We start from the raw sequence: 19,692 nt of genomic DNA, 5'->3' as shown, positions 1-19,692 counted from the left end.
ATGGATGGAAACAATCTGAGAAGGAGAGGAGGAAGAGTACATGTAAGATGTGGAGGATGAGGAGGAAGAGGATGAAGAGAGAAAGAGTAAGGTTTAGAGAGTGTTATCAATGCTGGATCTGTCAGACCAGAGGGTTTTTTTCTCTGTCTAGCAAAAAAGACAACATTACTTGTGATGTGGAAATTAGGCCTATGTAAACCAGGCTTTGTACTTAACCCGCTTTCCAAATTTTTTTTTAAATAAAATTAAAAAATCATGGTCTTCTTATTATTGACACACTATTTTCCTAATTAATGCTGTTCAGTTGCTTTGACACAATCTGTATTGTTAAAAGCGCTATATAAATAAAGGTGACTTGACTTGACATGAAAAATCATCCTCTTCACATGAACAAATATGTGCTTGGCATTTGTTTCAGTGTAGTGACGCCCATTTGCGAATTTTTCAAATCGTGTACACGTTAATGAATTGCACTGGGCCTTGATCGTTGGTAGTTGTGTGTGGGGGGGGACGTGACATGCTGTAAACTGCGAAAATGAAGTCTCAAAATCCAAATGAACCGAACAAGATCGACTCGAACTAGACATCAATTAATGCATGCGTGTCACCTGATCCACATATGCATAGATTCCTTTTTGCATTAGCAATTTATGATATATTAATGCAGAACAGAACATTTTTATTCGCAAACATGTCTGTATTTGTAAAAATCGCTGCACAATCATTTAATCCTGAATTCCACAGACTCAAATTGAAAGGCATTTGTTTGTGGTTAGTAAGATACATGTATAAAATGTGTGCAGTACATGGATAATTGTGCGTGCATCTATTAATCATTTTGAGTCTAATATCATCCCATGTTTGTTTACTTTCAAACAAAACAAATATTTGAAATAGTTTTTATGACCACGTTTCTAATTGCACTTTCAGTTCTGCATCCTGTTTGCTACCTCACTTAAAATTCATAAAATTCATTTAAAAGGCATTCTTAATTCATCTCTAAACTGACACAACCCTGCTCACTGAGAGACTTGTATGTATGTATGTATTAAGCTGTTGTTGTTGCTGTTGTTGTTGTTGCTCTTGTTCTTGTTGACCTATACTAGATATTAAAGAATTGGCCATGTGACACAAGATGAGAAAAAAAGTCTCAGGTTGTCATTCATCACCTTTATAATGCAGGTTTATTCCTCACAGTCTCTCTTTTAATAATGTCTGTTTAGTGCTTTTGGCAATGTTTTGTTGGTGCTGAGTGAGGGGAGAGAAGTTTTAGACATGCTTCTCTTGAGGGGGTGAGTGAATGTGCTGAAAGCTGAGAGAGACCGCACGGAGTGGAAAGAGTCAAAATGTCTTAGATAAAAAAGCCACTTATTTATCTCGAGAATAAATATAATTTATTTTTGGCTGAAAACCTGCCATCTTGTGCAATTAACAGGAAACAAGTTGGCCAACTATGTATTGGGATAAAGTTAAGTGTGTTTGTGTGTGCCAGCCCATGTGTTTCTTTGTGTGTGTGTGTGTGTGTGTGTGTGTGTGTGTGTATGTGTGTGTGTGTAATGAGACACTGCTTTCAGTAAGCCCATCAAGGGATAAATAAGCATGCCATTACCATACACTCATTTATCTTTCTGCACATTATTTGACAGCAAACCATCCTTGTAAGGTATTGCAGTCTGACCACAAATGCTATGTTAGATGTTTCCCTGGAAGGAATGGCAGAGCAGTCAGAGAGAGAGAGAGAGAGAGTGAGTGAGAGAGAGAGAGAGAGTGAGAGAGAGTGAGGTGGGGTGGGTGGAGGGCACAGTGCCAAACACCAGGCGCCACGCTTCCAGCATGATGACCTCATCCCCATCTACTACTAGAACATATTGTCTACATTCATCATCACTGAATGTAGTGTTTGTGTCTTCGTTCATGCACAATGAAATTCACCAGCATTACCAAATAATACAAACATTTAAAAGGCTTAAAGTTAAAATTTCCATTTGTCCCTTTTGCTAGAATTCTGTGGAATCAAGACCTAAATAAGCGGCTGCTGTTGCTTTTTTCACCCCACTTACCCTGCAAATGTGGTAGTAGTTACTTTATTACTGCCATTAATACTTTTTTTATTTTCTGAAATGGTTGTCATCAATCGCAAAACATGAAAATCTTTCATACAGCAGGAAGCTTCAAATGCATGTTGAAACACTTTCGTCAGGCAGTAAGAAGAACTGTACAATTCATATACATCTCTGTATTCCCTGAAATAAATTCCCAGAGCATGTTTCAGCAGTTATGGAAGCATTTTATTGCAAATATACTCAAATATCAATATCCTTTCAAAAAGCAAATGCAAATAAATAAAACTTCAGCCCTGGTAGAATGGAATGCATACACATAACACATGAAAAAATACATACACCTCTATGAACAGAGTTTAAATGTTACCATTATTTTGGAAAGAAATAGCAGTGCAATCCTGCTGCCCTTTGCAACAGTGGTAATACGTAGAGTCTCTTTTAGATGCTTGAAAAGAGTCCTCCCTTTTATGAAATTAGTATTCTAATATGTCCTGAATACCTTACCTAATAAAGATATGTATTTTGTCAACACTGTAAAAATGGGCTTCTTTGTAGTCATTGGTTGTGTTTTGTTTGTGTCCTCATACTCCAATAAGAATGCCAGAAAACAGACTGTCTTGGAGAATTGTGAGGGCTGAGCCTGTCCCATTGTCAATAAGAATAGATACATACTCTCCAGCCTGTGAAAAAAAAACCATCTACATTAATCATGCTTTTTGTTTGTTTTATGGGTCAGTAATATAGAAATCTTTTATGATAAAGAGATATTCATAGATATTGCATATCCTCTTTTTTTTAGTTGGTGTGTTGTCATAACAGTCATAATAACTCATAAAACATTAATAGCCAAAAAGTAAGCATCACATTATTGAAAGAGGGCAGAAGATGCCCCTGTGGCTGAACAAAAATAAAAAGTGGGCCCAAATATGGACATTTTCCCAGACACATATTTTCAGTCAGCATTATTAGCACAAACAATTTCAGTAACCTGTAAAATTCTTGTTCAGTTAAATGATCTTATTATGTCAGTCAGTCATACCTGTAGGTAAAGAGTCCCGGTCAGCAGAATACTGAATTCTCCCCCTGTAGTGCTCACTCCAGTCACTGTCTCCAAAGACCTGCATCATTATAAACACATTAATCATGGTTTAGGACTTATTTGCTTGACTTGTTAGAATAACAGTTCAAACGGTCAGTGCTATTGGTGATTATGGACCATTACTACTCACACATTACTCTGACAAAGAGACTCTATGCATATAGAAGCCTTAACACTGTCCCTCTGCCTGGCATGAGGCTTTTTCTGAGACTCATTGGATTCTGAAAAAAAACCAGATACATGATGCAGAGTTAAAGGGATTGTGACAGGCAGACATGTTCAGTGGTACTAGGACCCCACCCTGTTCCACTGAGCTTTATCTAAGGGACAGGCTGTTGGATAGGCCACACACAAGTAACATGATGCAAACAGGAATAAGGTATTGCATGTACTTCAGCTAGCAAAATGATGCAATAAAGCTTATATTTTATGTTTCTATCAGTCTAAATGGGAAAACTCAATTACCTGCTGGTGCATATTGTTTAGCTTATGTATATATTCATGCCTTGTTGTCAAGTATGCATACTTCATGAAATGTGGATGCCTAAAAATGCTATTTTTGATACATTACAGTATGACAGACTGCGTCCACGGGAAATGTGGTGAACACTACAACAAGTGAACACTATCCCATTAAGACTAGGCCAGAGGAGAACTGGTCCTCCAACTGAGCCTGGTTTCTCCCAAAGTTTTTTTTTTTTTCCTCAATTTCTGTCACCTGAGAAAATTAGGGTTCCTTAACACTGTTGCCTTTTGGCTTGCTTATGGAGTTTGAACGACACAAAACTTGAACTGGCACTATTGTCACTATTGAACTGTAGAGCCACATTATGCAACACTGACACTGTTATTGAACTAAACTGAATTAACACTGAAATTACACAAGCTGAATAATAGCAGTCTTTTTTTAGAATTGCTTATAACTGAATTGAACTTTTTTGAATTTGTATAAAGCTGTGTCGTATGAAGCGCTATAGAAATAATGTCACAGGGGCAGTCCCCTCAAAGGTACAACCACTGTACCTGCACTATGGAAGATTTTTGGATATAAATTTCAGTATGCCTATGGCCCGAGATGCTGGGCTAGGCTTGTTTAGTTTGTTTGGTGAATAGATGAAAAGATGGAAATTACATTATTAAGAGAGTACATGACAAATCTGTATTCAAAACTAATTCACTACAGTAAACCGACAATATTGATTTAATTTTGTGAGATGTCAAGTCAGATTTCGCAGGAAATTCCTATTGCTTACGTCATTCATTCTTGCCTCTTAAGGTCATGTCAGTAAATGCAAAAGAAGGTCCTGCTATTGAGTGTGTGGGTGTTAAGGAGTGGTTGTAGCTTGTTGTTACAGTAAATAGTAGTGTGTAGACTAGAACTAGTCAGCTAACTAGCATGTAACGGACACTTAAAACAGCAAACCTTATTGACCTAAATCACTGCTTGTCAAAACAAAAAAATTAAGAACTGTTGAGAACATGCATTCAAAATGGGAAAGTGACAGAGCCTGTGCTAAAAACGATTTGAACCACAGTGGTACATATGATACTTGCTCATATGCCTTTTTTGTGATATACTTTTTTGGAATTTCTTCTTACTGTCAATGGTGCAGCATAGCAGATTTCATCTGATATAGCGATTGCCCATAACTGTCAAATATGCATAGAAAGAGCAGTGCTGAACCACAATGTATGTTAAAGATTTATTCTGCAAGTAGCATTTAATTTATGTTTCACAGATAGCAGCAGAGAGGTTAAACTTAATAGTGCAGCTTTTAGGTACTATAATTACCCATTAGGGCAGGAAGGGGCAACCCCAGACCTGGAGGACAGAGTTCAGCTCCATCTTAATTCAATCAAACCTGCCTGTAATTTTCAAGTAATGACTTGGTAAAAAATTTTGTTTTTAATTTTGGTTAGATTTTTTTTTTTTTCAAGTGCATTTGAATAGATATGGAGTTAAACTCTGCAGGACAGTGGCCATCCAAGAATGAAGTTGCCCAAGGTTAAGATTTGAAGAAACTACCCCAGTGACAACCTACTCTAGTCCTAAAGGTAAAGAAGACACTTCATCATTTAGCCACAACCTCCGTTTAGGTTAGCTTTTAGAGCTCATGAGTCATGTTGATATCCCTTGTATAGCACATAAACCATGCACAATGTTAAATTCAAACTAAGGCTGTAACCATACTTTCAGATTAGGTTTATGAATCTGCCATTAAAAACATATTGGTTGATAGCTAGTCTGAAGATATAAAACGTATCTAAACCACATACCCAGTAGCAGACTAGCTGTGAGCTGGTAGAACCCAGACACTGGAGCTGTGTACCGGCCACTGCTGGTGTTAAAGCCCTGTCCCCTCTGATGGAACTGCTCTGTGTTTGAGGGCTGTGGAAAACACAGAAATTGGATAATTAAATATGCCATTGCCAGTCTCTTCCATTGCCAACCCTTCCCCACTGCTTGCCAGTCTGTTTCACCATCAGCCAAAGCTAACATCACTGCTAAATCAATACATCTAGAAGTTAGTGCTACTTCAGAGAAATAAAAGCTTCTTTTATAGCTCACATTTACTTTCACAGCTCTGGGGCTGCTGAGTCATGGTTATTGAAATGAGTAAATTGTTTCTAGTTTGGAAAGGATTGTTTTCCACTTACAGTGTTGAAGGGTTGGAGCTCCAGCAGACTGCGACGGTGGACCAACAGGTTGTGGTGCAGTCGGCAATGGAAAGCTGTGGCCACACGAGGGGTTTGATCGCAGAGCAGGCAGTGAGTTCCTACCATCTCTGTGTGGAAAGGTAATTACAGGATTGTAATGTTGCTTTGTCAAATGCACAAAAGAACTAATTCCCTTCGTATTACATTATTCCAAAGGGTTTGGGACAAGGTGTAACCCAATAGACTAGGCACCTTCTTAGACCCAAAAACACTGAAATACAGCTAGTGGAAAATGTTTTGGATTGTATTTGACTGACACTTGGCTGCATATAAAGCCATTAAACAATCTCACAGTGAATAGAAGATGTAAATATTTGGAGTGGTTGAGTGTATGTATGAGCAGACAGAGTGGATGAAAGTGTGAGGCAATGAGAATGCTATATGAGCGTACGGCGCCACTGCACTTTTCTGTGTGAATAAGAGCCTTTATGTTTTATATTGCTGTCAGAACAGCCTGCAGCTCACAGTACCAGAGGACAAACAGACCTGTGTCTGCTTTCCTGGCAATACTCCAACACTCATTCCACACACAAACATGCACACACACAAAATCTGGAATCTGTGGAATTCTTTGGCCAGGCCAAGTCAAATCCACGTCCTGGAAAATTACACCTATTAAGAGATCAGCCCAGCCCACAATCAGACTAGCAGCCTCCCCAACAAATGAGCATGACAACACATATCCCAAACATCAAGCAATTCTTTAAGTGGCTTAGCCCAAACAAAAACAAAAAGCTGTTGGACCATAATAACTAACATATTCAAATGTGTTTAACAACATTTTTGAAAGGTGTTGATGTCAAAGCAGTTACTTTACTACAGTTTAACTGATTTGTGCACCTGCATCTGGTGTCTTTTTACATGTGGTGCGCATCCATCACTCTGACAAAACTATTGATTTAGCACAAGTGAACAGAATCAATAGATTATGCAAAATGTAGATCAACAGACCCACCTCTCAACACATTTCATATGTCTCTCTTATCTGACACATTCAGTCTAGCTCATGGAGCTTTCTCCTAAAAAGCTTTTATGAATCAAGTGTGTTAAATAAGAGAGACATACAAAATGTGTAGGGCAGTGGGTCCCCAGGACCAGGATTGATAACCTTTGATCAAATGGTATTTTAACAAGTTGCCAGATGGATGTATCATATGATTTCTTTTCTGTTTTCTGTCTGGCATGATGGGTAATGGTGTGTAAATGGGCTTATGTCCACAAATTCCAGTATACCTTTTAGTTTGACTTGGAAGTCCTGTATCAACTCTGCATGATGAGGCATTAGGGGGCCCAGAGGACCAGGAGGCCCCTGGGGACCAGGAGGGCCTGGTGGACCTGGAATGCCATGCTGGACATGTAGAAAGTTTCAAGTTACATTACATAATAAGAGAAATCCATTTGAAGAGGTGAAAGATTAGGCACTTTCTGACATAGGCCTCATTAGTTTTATCTGTGTGTGCTGTGCTAAATCTGTTTTCATACAGTTTTACTTTTTAGTACTTCTTTACTTCTTAAAGCTTTTGTTCAATATATTTATATGCACTTATTCTATGTATTGGTATTATTCATCTTTAGCATGGTGTGTAATGCCTATACATTGGATCAGAGATTACCTTGGAGGGTCTTTTATTTCCTTTTGGTTTCTTATTTCCACCCTTGTTGGAGTTGTCCCTAAAGACTATCCATGTCCTGTGGGGGCTCACGTTGGTTATGTCAGAAGATACAGTATCCTGTAAAAATTAAGCATTTCAGAGCGTCAACTATGTTAGCAAACTTTAACTACAGCAAATATATAAACTCTTCCTGTAGAGAGGAATCTTTTTTCACAGTGAGGTCACATTCTCTACAATGTTTATGAATGTCATTACCATATACTTTCCCTTCATGTCTAATGGTTGTCATACCCTAAAGTAAAACTCAGAGAATTGATTTACGAGATTTTATGGTGTCTTTGCGCGTGTGTACTGCCTTAAAGCCTTGACAGGTGAACAGCAGGTGTGTGAATCGGATTTGACTTACAGGGCTCTCAGTGCTGACTGTATTGTTTTCCTCTTGGAGCTCCAGACTCTCCTCACTCTCTTGTGTAGTGCAGGTAGACAGCAGTAAACTCAGCAGCAAGGCCAGTAGTGCCCCTCTTGCCCCATGCCTGAGCTTCATGCTGCAGTGTCGGTGCAGTGTAGGTGAACTTCTAACTCACTCAACTCCTTCTTAGCAGCTCAGTGCACAATTTCCATTCCAACACAGAGAGGTGACCAGAAGTCCTGTGGGTAACACGATGGAATCGTTCCTTAGTTCAGAAGGATATCCAAGAGTGGAGGTGAGAAATCAGAGTGCTGCTTCTTCAAAGCGTAAATACTCTTTGGGAAGAGTTCTCTAGATAATGGTGGCTCTTGATTTGGAAAAGATGATTTGGTCTGTGATCTACTAATGTTCTACTTTAATTCCCGGTGTGATTTCTGACATGGAGAAGAAATCTGTTCTTAGATCAGTTCATATTTTTGTGGACAGAGTGTTCAGAGTGCCATGAGAGTTGTGCGCAGGGCCTCACCATGCTTCTACCCATTCACAGTCAATCCGTCCCCTGTGACAGCCAAGATTCCCTATGCCTCCTGACTACAGTCTAAATACTCTAAGCTTGAGTTGTTCAGCCTATGTGTTACAATCACAATGTAGGTGTGTATTCCATAAATGAATGTGTATGTGTGTGTGCGCGCGTGTTTGTGAGTGTATTTGTTGATGGTTAGTGTCTGTTGCTCAGTTGCGGTGTGATTACCTGTGATAAACTCTGTGTGTGGTATACTCAGTCTCTTCTCTGTGGGTGGTATCTCCACGTCTTCTTTCTGTTTTTAATAATGTTTGATTGTCTTCTGGTCTCCTTGGTGCCTTTGCACAGTATATTTTCGGTAATTCCGTCAATGATGAATTTTTTTTTTGCCAGTTGAGGTCCTCTTTGCCAGACTCCAGTTTATTCCACATCTATGTCAGTGGCCACTCAGAAAGGATCACTCTGTTTTGAAGGGCTCCGTTTGGCGCTCCACTCTTTTTAGCTTCCTCTCAGACCAGACTCCTCCTCCTCTTCAAGTTTGTGCACTCCACCTGATATCTGTTGCTGAATCTTGATCTGTCACGTTGTCTCTCTTCAGCCTCCTTGTCAATTTATCTGACCATCTCTCCCTGTCTCTCTACTAGAGTCAGTTCCTGGGTCCCTTCTTTTGTTTGTCTTGTGTTTAGCTCATTCATCTGTCTCTGCCAGCACTTACGCTCTCTGTAAGCCTCAGCTGCAGGGTCCTAATGCCTCTTTTATGGGTTTGTACAGTGGTCTGCTTGTAATCAGAGATGCTCCTTCAAGATGAATAAAACTGGAAATCTAATAGATTTAAAATGTCAGAAACAGAAGGAGGGTAGTGTTCATTTAGACTCTATCCTAAATTTGCAAGCAGTGAGAGACATTTGGGTGGGGCAGAAATGTGCATTTCAGATATGCAGAAATGTACTGTTAAAAATTATGACAGTTAGGAGGAAGGTTGCACATTTTTATGTAGCAAACCACCACACCTCCCTCTTTATCAGTCTTCTGCTTTTGCTTTTTCCTGGCTGAGAGAACAGCATCTGTGTGGTCTTTAGACTAGACACTACTGTGCACAAAACTAATGAAGCTTTTAAAATGCTGGATTTTTTAAGCCTAATTAAGTGTAATTGTTTACAACATTCAAACAAGGGAACACTGGCACCATCTCTTGGCCAAATTCTTTCAAAAAGATCAGGACAATTAAAATGAGAAATGGTTGCCACACAAACTTCATATGCAATTGATAAAGGTAAACATTCAGAATTTTCTGCCTGGATCAATGTGTTTTGAATGAAGCCGAGCATAAGGGCAATTTTAAATGATTCTGTTAGAATCACTACTGCAAAACATTAAAACATACACTGAAAATTGATAAAACATACACTTATGAATACCAAAATGCATCAAACAATACAGACAACACTATGTAACTGATGCTGAAAATAGCAGTCTGTGGTTAGAGATAGGTGATTGGAAGCTGTCTGCTTAAGTCCTGGATAAGAGGATTTGAAGTCACCGTTCCTGCTCTGTAAAGACTTGCTCAGTATTGCTAAATCTCATCAGACAGTCCCAATATCCTGTACACAGACAGACGTCTCTAATAGTTACAGGCCCAGCAAAGATGTTTTGGAAAAGGTTTCATTTCCTTTTAATGAAGATGCTCTTTGACCTCATTTGAGAAATGGCACCACTTGAACTTGTACTGCTGAAATTCTGTTGTCTAAGTAGGTGAGTACCAAAGGCTACCTGTAGGTTAATAGATTGTTATGTCACTGTGTTTTTAGGCATCTGAACTGTGAATTATATCACTGTTCTTTCAGTATTTAAACATGGCGCAGGACAATGTCTCACCACTGCAGCACTTTGTGGTGGCAAAGAGGACAATCAGTGCTGTGTTTCACCAGCTGTTGGAGTTTGTTAGAGATTGTTCAGATTTTGTAGAAGGTAAGGACAAAGTTTTCTGCAGGATATTTATTAATAAATACAATGATGAACCATTACATTATGACCACCTATCTAATAACCTGTAGGATCCACAAAACAGCAGCCACACAGTGAGGTATTAATTCTCCTGGGGTATGTGGTACCATAATGTCAACAGCAGGTCCTTTAGTTCTCGTACATTGCACCATTGTGGTGGTGATGTAGCACGAATCCGCTTTTCCAAGTCGAACCACAAATGTTCAACTGGGTGATTTTAGAGACTAAGGCAATAACAGAAATTCACCATCATGTTCCTCGAACCACTCCTTGACAGATCTGGCAGTGTGGCATGGCGCAATATCCTGTTGGTAGCGAGGGAACACAGGGAACACAGTTGCCATGAATGGGTGCACTTGGTCAGCAATGATGTTCAGATACCAGACAGCTGTCAAGAATTGTGCTATTGAGATAATGGGGCCGAAAATGTCCCATGAAAACATCATCCACAGCATAACTGGCCTGTGTCTGCCCAGCAATGCATCCAGGTGCCATAGACTCTATTGGTAATCTGCGCTCGGCCGTCAACGTGACACACCAGGAATCTTGATTCGTCAGACCAGGCAACTTTCTAATCATCCACGGTCTAATCTCGATGATCTTGGGCCCATTTCATTCATTGTCGGCGATGGCATGCAGTTAGCATCGGGACCCAGCTGGATGGTCAGCTACGCAGGCCCATACGAAAAAGTCTGTGATGAAATATGTGCTGTGAAACATCGCCCTGGTCACCATTGTTGTAGCTGCTGGTAATTTGTCACACTGTGGCCTTCCGGTCGCTGTGAACAATGCGTGACAGTCTCCGCCTCCCTCTGGCATCAGTGTGTTGCGGACGACAGACGACTCGACTACGGATTCACACTTTTGATATGTACTCACTACACAGGCACGTGAGCAACCCACAAGGCACACCATTACCGAGATCGAAGTTCCGAGGTAGTATATACAGCTCTGTGAACTGCACCTGTGGCACCATTTGATTGCCAGGCGCACTCATTGCTCTAGGCTGGGGGTGGTCACTCAAAATGTAATGGCTCATCTGTGTATTTCTTCTTATTATTATTTCTTATAATTATTAACTTTACTGAACTCCATTAGATTCAATTTTAAATCCCAGAATTTCAATACAGACTATTGTATACTTTTGGACAATATCATGGTTTGTAGACACGGTAGTAACATGTAAATGTTATGGTGTATTACTATGGTAATCATTTAGTACTATTATTAGTACTATAATAAAGTGCCATTGTATTTCCATCTTATGGAAGCCTTCTTCTAAAATGCACTACATCACATTACATCACTCCACATGACATTACCATAAGCAAAGTCATAAATAACCCTTCAATATGACACTTGAAATTTAGCTCAGGAGCATCCCATCTAACTGGATCATATTTGAGTTGGTTCTACACTTTGTCTAGTCCACCTATGGCAAATTCAACTGCTGGTACTTGAGTTACTCTGTTTGAGATCCCAAAATCATGTGTGGTGATGGGTGAAACGTGCATAAGGATACCCATCACCGCAACACCCAAAAGCATCCCAACGGATGAAGCACGGTGGTGGTAAAATCATGTGTTTTCAACAGCAGTACTGAAGGACTGGTCAGGGTAGAAAGAAAAACTGATGCAGCACAGAATAGAGCTCTTGACAGTTCACCCAAAAATGAAAAATAAAATATTTTGAAGATTGTTGGTAATTGATTGTTGGTAAGTCCAGACTTGAACCCAATTGAAAATCTATGGAGAAACTCGAAAATGGCTCTCCACCAAGTCACCAACAGTCCCCAATTCAACCTGACGTGTTCATAAATTTGGAAAATCTGCAGAAAAAAATGGAAAAAAAAAAAAAAAAAAAAAATCCCAAATCCAGGTGTGCAAAGATATCAAAAATATCAAAGATATAAAAAATCATTTTTTGCTTTGTCATTATAGGGTGTAGATTGATGTTAAAAATGTTTAAAGCATTTCAGCATTAAAAAAAATCATATCAATCAGCTAAGGCTGGTCCTGCTCTTAGTCTTTACTGTATGATGGTATTTAACGTGTGGTACTCAGAGACGTGGAAGAGTGAGGATCTTGAGCATGTAGCAGAGGAAAAACAGTGTCTGCAGATCCAGGCCTGCTCCAGGAAACTAACCGCCATCAAAGATGTGTTAGCCCGCAGACATATGAAGGTGGCCTTCTTTGGCAGGTACAACTACAGTTATGACTAATCTAAGTTTACTGGTATCTAAACCAAATAGTAACAGGCTAGCAGAATGAAATGGATTAATTGTTTGCTTTAGTTCTTCAGCTGTTCAGCCAAGGTTTTTTATTATTTTATTTTTTTTGGTACACATAGTTACTTTATACAAATCCATAAGTGAGGCACCAAAAACATAAACTTAATCTCTGTTTTTTTCTCTCTTTCATCTCTAACTTGGTTTGAGATAATATTGAATCAGAGAAGCTAAATGGATAGTTTGTTACTGGGTGTTATATGTTGTTTTTCAGGACCAGTAATGGAAAGAGTACAGTAATTAATGCCATGCTAAGGGAACGGGTTCTGCCCAGCGGAATCGGCCACACCACTAACTGTTTCCTGAGTGTGGAGGGCACAGATGGGGAACATGCCTACCTTACCACTGAGGACTCTGAAGAGAGTAAAAGCATTGAAGTAAGTCACAAGTTTCCATAGCTTATTATGTTTGTAAGCTACAGTTGTGCTCACAATTATTCATACCTTTGGTAAATATGATCAAAGAAGGCTATGAAAATTAATCTGTATCATCGATCCTTTAGATATTTCATTTTAAAAATGTACTAAAATCTAACCTTTCATTGGAGAATAAGAATTTAAAATGGGAGAGAAATCTCATTATAAAAATAAATGTTATTCTCTAATACACATTGGTCACAATTAATCATACCCTTTTATCCAATACTTTTTGCAACCTCCTTTTGCCAAGACAACAGCTCTGAGTCTTCACCTATAATGCCTGAAGAGTTTAGAGAACATCTGACAGGAGATCAGAGACCATTCCTTCACACAGAATCTCTCCAGACCCTTCAGATTTCAAGCTGCATGTTGATGCTTCTCCTCTTCAGTTCACCACACTCATTTTCTATAGGGTTCAGCTCAGGGAACTGGGTTGGCCAGGGCAGAAGCTTGGTTTTGTTCTCAGTGACCCATTTTTGTTTTGATGTCTGTGTGTGGATCATTGTCCTTTTGGAAGATCCAACCATGGCCCATTATAAGATTTCTAGCATGGACAGACAGTTTTGTATTTTTTATCCATTGCTATTTTATAGAATCCATGTTTCATCTGACCATTGAACCCAGTCCCGTTTAAAGTTCCAGTCGTGTCTAGCAAATAAATATGCTGGAGTTTGTTTTTGGATGAGAGCATTTTCTTTTCTAGTTTTTTTCTTGAAACCTTCCCAAACAACATTTTTTTTTTTTTAGGCTTTCTGACCCCAAGAATCAACTATTTTCTGCAGTTCTCCAGCTGTGATCTTTGGAGTCTTTGGCCACTCAAACTCTCCTCCTCACCGTGCATTAGGACGATATCGACACACGTCCTCTTATAGAACCACCTTCTAAACCAAACTTAACCAAAAAGGAAAAGAGAAGAGAATTTAATTATCCTCATTCTGCTACCAGAAAAGGGTATTTTGTTGTTTTATCTTTCCCTCTCATCTTACCATTAACTTCCTTTTCCTTACAAAAAAGAAAAAAAACTTTTCTCTTACAGGAAAATTGGAAGCAGCCAATTACTATCCTGTCCGCTGCTCCGTTTTGTCGTTTTCTTTTTCTTTCATCCCTCTGTTCTCTAGCTGTGCTACCTGTGTGCTTACTAAGTTTCCCCACAGAGACTACAAATTAGGAGCACGCCCACCAGAGAATCACAGTCACCGAGAACTACACTCACCTGTCCCTTACACACTCACTGTCAAACCAAACGTGACATTGCACACTTACACCCCTATTTTGCCTTGTTTGTTTTGTTTTGTTTGTTTCCTCTTCTTCAAGGTCTGTGTCAGTCTAGGTTCTAAGATCTCCCTCACCACGCCAAAACATGTCTCGCACAACAGACTCTGTTGGCCACTGGGAAGACCTCGAAACCTGGCTAAGTGTTGCAACAGACAGCCTCCTACCTAAGGCCGCTGAAACACTGAGGCATCAGACACAAGAACAGCTGGATGACAACATAGCAAACCTCATGAAACAAGACCCAAGTCAGAGCTACAATCACAAAGAATTAGCAAAGATCACCAGCTCCTTAAGCCACACACTCTAATTCGCAATAAAGAATGAAACATGATGTGTAGTGTGATGAAATATTAATAACCCACACTCTTCTCACTCTGCAGCCCAGGCACAGATGTCACATCAGAGCTGGATAGCTGGATTGATAAGTTTTGTTTAGATGCTGATGTCTTTGTGCTTGTGGCCAACTCTGAGTCTACCATAATGAACACTGTAAGTAGACAAACAGAGTAACTAATCACTACTCGGTACTCGATATACATAATAAACTTTTTTTTCTTCATTTATTAGTATCAGTCAGTATTGGATATGTAATTGTGAATGTGCATTTCCACTATTTTAGATGATAATTTAAAGTTTATGTTGAAAAATAGATTACTAATAATTAGGGCTGTCAGTTTAACACGTTAGCTTAATTAATTAGTTATGAAAAATAACGCGATTAAAATATTAACGCACTGGCCCCGCCCCCAGACCTGTACGTCATCTTACATTTCATAAAGTGGACTGTTGACAAATATGATGCAGGACAACAACTCCATAAATGCAGTTATGCCCTAAAAATTCAAGATATCAGGGCAAAAAAAATGCCCCTGTATTAGTTTTTGTCTCATATTTATATCATCCCTTACCAACAAGTAGTATACTTCAAGTTTATTTTATTAAGTATACTTAAGTAAAGTTCAAGCATATTTTTAAGTATACTTTATGTAGCAAGTATACAAATATCAGTGTACTAGTAGTATACTTGTAAGTGTACTATTTCAATACACCTTGGAACTAAATTGGCCCACTTTCTAGTATATAAAAGTATACTTTAAGTATAACAGTAGTAAACTAGTTTACAACAATATTTTTAGCTTGTACTGCAACTATACTAAAAGTGAACTTATAGGTACACTGATGGTTTACTAATGAAATACTTGTAGTAGCATTTTTAGTACACTCTGAAGTATAGTCTCAGTAAACTACTAGTTTAGTAGTTTTATACTGCAAGTATACTCGTAAGTTTTCTTTAAGTGAACTTTACATCATACTTTAAGTATACTACTATGTCCCTATTTAGGTATTAATTTGTATATATTTTGTTACATGAATATCTGAACATACAAAACATCAAAAGAACAGGGTATCTGCTTCTAGCTTCATGCATTCCTTTTTTAAACACTTGAATGTGGGTAAGTTTCATAAATAATAAAAAAAAAGAAATACATTTTCTTTTTTGAACAAAAAGCTGAAAAAAAGACTATGAATTGGATTCAGAACGATAATCAAAACGTAGATAAAGTCGATCAACACCCCAAAGCTTGACAGTCATTATTACCTCTTCATTGGTCGACATTACATCAATTTTACACAGTTTTGATACTGTTTCATGTCTGATGATCGTGTTAGAATACATGCGGAAGCATCTGTTGTTCCGGTTTATTCTTCACTTGTGTTTTTTGGAAATTCTGTACAGAAAATGTGTACTAGCGCCCCCTACAGTATAACAACGAAGACACGGATTCTAGGAACACAAGTATAGCTCAAATATATTTAGACTTAAGTATAAGTCAAGTATACTTAAATGTAATTTTAAGTATATTTCTGAGAAGTACATAAAGCCCATTTCTGAGAAGTACATAAAAAGTAGACTAAAAGTATACTTTCCTATTTTTAGTTTAAAAGAAGTATACTAATAGCACACTTGAATAAACATCTTTTTCGTAAGGGTTCTGAACAAAGAAATTCACTCTTGATATTATTTATTATTTTATGTATAATTAATCCCAGAGGATAGTATTAGTGTTTCATATATGACTGCAGGTCATTTATATCTTGCTATCTGTTTTTACTTTTCATTATTGTAAAACTATTATATAAAAATCAATCAATCTCATACTGCCCCCTAAAGACCACACAGTTTGTTCAATTAATGACCGATGTCATCAGGTTTGAGTAGTTTGTAAAAGTGCGATAAGGCTGTAAAAGCAGACTAGTGAGTAGATGAGTTTACCTGCTAGGTCCCCAACAACTTCTGTAGCCAATTCTGAGCATGCAAATGTGATTTAATTATTAAATATTTATTTTAAAATCTCAGTGGTACTTCAAGTAAACATATTAGGTGAAAGAGGTTCAGATGACAAAAACGTTTGGGAATCCCTGCATTACATGTAAATAAGAAATAGCAGGCTGTGCAAATTTGTGCATTTTAATGTGTTTGAAAGACAAAAGCCTTCCAAAGACACGGTAATACATGATTAAATAACCTTAATTAATGTGTTCATCAGTAGTTGATGCAATGTTGAAACCCATCTTAAACCTGAACTGATTTTTGTAAATCCAGTGGTCAAATGCTATGTGGCCGCCTGACTAGTGACTGATCTCTGTGTGAATGTCCACAAAACAGACTTTCTGAATGAATATAAGCGGTAGTATATTTTAGAAAGGAAAATTTAAAAGATGAAGAGGAGTTAGGGAGAATCAATAAATTCTGAATAATTTATTGCTATTGTGTGAATAATATGTAATCATGTAATCCATAAAAAGTAAATGTAGTCTGATTAGGAGTATTTTGAAATGTAATTTCATATATATATATTATTTTCAGAGTATAATGTTTTAATAAGGTCCCATTACCCCTTCAGTGTTGGGGGTAACGCACTACAGGTAACGCGATCAGATTACTGTTTTCGAGTAACTAGTAAAGTAACGCATTACTTTTTAATTTACATAAAAAATATCTGAGTTACTTTTTCAAACAAGTAACTCCAATTACTTTGTTTTCCCATGTATTGACTCCTGTCTCCATGTAGAGAGAAATCCGGAGCGAGTGTAGAGGCGTTGTGTGCGCAGCAGTGGCGGGAAACACGGTCACTTTGGCGGGTTGAATTTTGTTTATACAGGAACAGAGCTCGATATTAATGCTTGTCTGGGACAAGTGGATTTTTTGAAGGGGCAAGAGAAAGAGAATTTTACCAGCCCGACCGGACAACTAATCTGATTAAAACATCTAATTAAGGAAGCAGCGAAATTTCGGCGAGAATGATTATAATTTTATTACTTTTGGTGTAAACGGTGACTGATAATGAATAATATATTGACAGAAACAAAGTCGCGCAGCCCGTGAGTGTGTGAGACAAACCGAAACAAATGAACACAACTTCACACAGAAGAAACATACACAAAAAAACACAAAAAATTTTTAGTTTTTACATTTATAACCAGGGCCGTATTAACCATTGGGCTAGGCCCGAGCAAGGAGGGGGACTGTGATTGGCTGTGGGGTAAATTGACTGGCGTGCCGATAGCCAAAGCCACCACGCCCCCCTCTTATTAGCGTTGTTATTTAGTTGAGCTTTTCCGTAAATTCCATGCATTACCATTTGAGATTGAAGCGTAAAGTCTGAATTTGGTTTACCAATCAAATGCATTTATTCAATATTTGACATTTGAACAATATGTGCACTAATCTTTTAGGTGATCGCTGCCCAGTAGCCTATGTCTGCATTCTCTTACCAAAAAGTAGTATACTTCGTTTATTTTAGTAAGTATACTTAAGTAAAGTTCAAGTATATTTTTAAGTATACTTTATTGTAGTAAGTATACAAATATCAGTGTACTAGTAGTATACTTGTAATTGTACTATTTCAATACTCCTTGGGACTAAATTGGCCCACTTTCTAGTATATAAAAGTATACTTTTAAGTATACTTTAAGTATAACAGTAGTAAACTTTGAGTACACAACTAGTTTACATCAAAATGTTTAGTTTGTACTGCAACTATACTAAAAGTGAACTTACAGTTTACTAATAAAATACTTGTAGCATTTTTAGTACACTTTGAAGTATAGTCTCAGTAAACTACTAGTTTAGTAGTTTTATACTGCAAGTATACTCGTAAGTTTTCTTTAAGTGAACTTTACATCATACTTTAAGTATACTACTATGTTCCTATTTAGGTATTAATTTGTATATATTTTGTTACATGAATATCTGAACATACAAAACATCAAAAGAACAGGGTCTCTGCTTGTAAACAAAAACATTTTATTCTAGCTTCATGCATTCTTTTTTTAAACACTTGAATGTGGATAAGTTTCATAAATAAAAATTAAAGAAATAAACAACATTTTGAACAAAAAGCTGAAAAAAGACTATGAATTGGATTCAGAATGATAATCAAAACGTAGATAAGGTCGATCAACACCCCAAAGCTTGACAGTTATTATTACCTCTTTATTGGTCGACATTTTATTCCATAATGTTACATAGTTTTGATGCTGTTTTATGTCTGATGATCGTGTTAGATTACATGTGGAAGCATCTGTTGTTTCGGTTTCTTCTTCACTTGTGTTTTTTGGAAATTCTGTACAGAAAATGTGTACTAGCGCCCCCTACAGTATAACAATGAAATCACGGATTCTAGGAGCACAATTATAGCTAAAAATATATTTAGACTTTTTCTAAGTATAAGTCAAGTATACTTAAATGTCATTTTAAGTATATTTCTGAGAAGTACACAAAGCCCATTTCTGAGAAGTACATAAAAAGTAGACTAAAAGTATACTTTCCTATTTTTTAGTTTAAAAGAAGTATACTAATAGCACACTTGAATAAACTTCTTTTTCGTAAGGGATATAAGCCATATCACACGAAGTACACGAGTGCACATGTGATTTTATACAACAGTTCAGTAAATAAGAAGTTAATATTGTGGAAAATTTAAACACAATATTGTGCATTTTCTTCAATTTTGCCAAAGAAAATATTTCCTATAAAGCCACAACAGAACTGTTGTGCATCTCCGAGCAACACAGCTGTGTTTAGTTTCTGAATGAATCCACGTTTTGAACGAATCGTGTGAACCAGTTATTCAAAGGCCCATTCATAGAGAGAGCCGTTTACTTAAAGGGGTCATATGATGCGATTTCAAGTTTTCCTTTCTCTTTGGAGTGTTACAAGTTGATTGTGCATAGATAAGATCCCTGAAGTTGCAAAGACTAAAGTCTCAAAACCAAAG

General features: G+C 37.7%; 1 protein-coding gene and 1 pseudogene across 1 annotated transcript; one reads left to right on the top strand and one right to left on the bottom strand.

Annotated features, from left to right (window-relative positions):
• Positions 1 to 1,946: 1,946 nt before the first annotated feature.
• Positions 1,947 to 9,251, bottom strand: LOC107705312 (erythroferrone-like). The gene is made up of 9 exons (XM_016508566.1): positions 8,654 to 9,251; positions 7,900 to 8,141; positions 7,494 to 7,610; positions 7,114 to 7,228; positions 5,821 to 5,948; positions 5,440 to 5,551; positions 3,293 to 3,383; positions 3,103 to 3,181; positions 1,947 to 2,743 (listed from the first exon to the last, which is right to left on the bottom strand). The coding sequence occupies exons 2-9, from the start codon at positions 8,035 to 8,037 to the stop codon at positions 2,645 to 2,647; spliced, it is 879 nt and encodes a 292-aa protein (XP_016364052.1). The 5' UTR covers positions 8,038 to 8,141; positions 8,654 to 9,251; the 3' UTR covers positions 1,947 to 2,644.
• A 743-nt stretch (positions 9,252 to 9,994) lies between these two features.
• The window catches only part of LOC107705297 (mitofusin-1-like), a 26,916-nt pseudogene continuing 17,218 nt past the window's right edge, over positions 9,995 to 19,692 (top strand).

The sequence above is a fragment of the Sinocyclocheilus rhinocerous genome, unplaced genomic scaffold, assembly GCF_001515625.1.
Source record: "Sinocyclocheilus rhinocerous isolate Xijiao unplaced genomic scaffold, SAMN03320098_v1.1 scaffold2279, whole genome shotgun sequence".
In the NCBI taxonomy this organism is placed as follows: Eukaryota; Metazoa; Chordata; class Actinopteri; order Cypriniformes; family Cyprinidae; genus Sinocyclocheilus; species Sinocyclocheilus rhinocerous.
The sequence above is the reverse complement of the archived record's forward strand: the minus strand, read 5'-3'. Positions and strand labels throughout refer to the sequence as shown.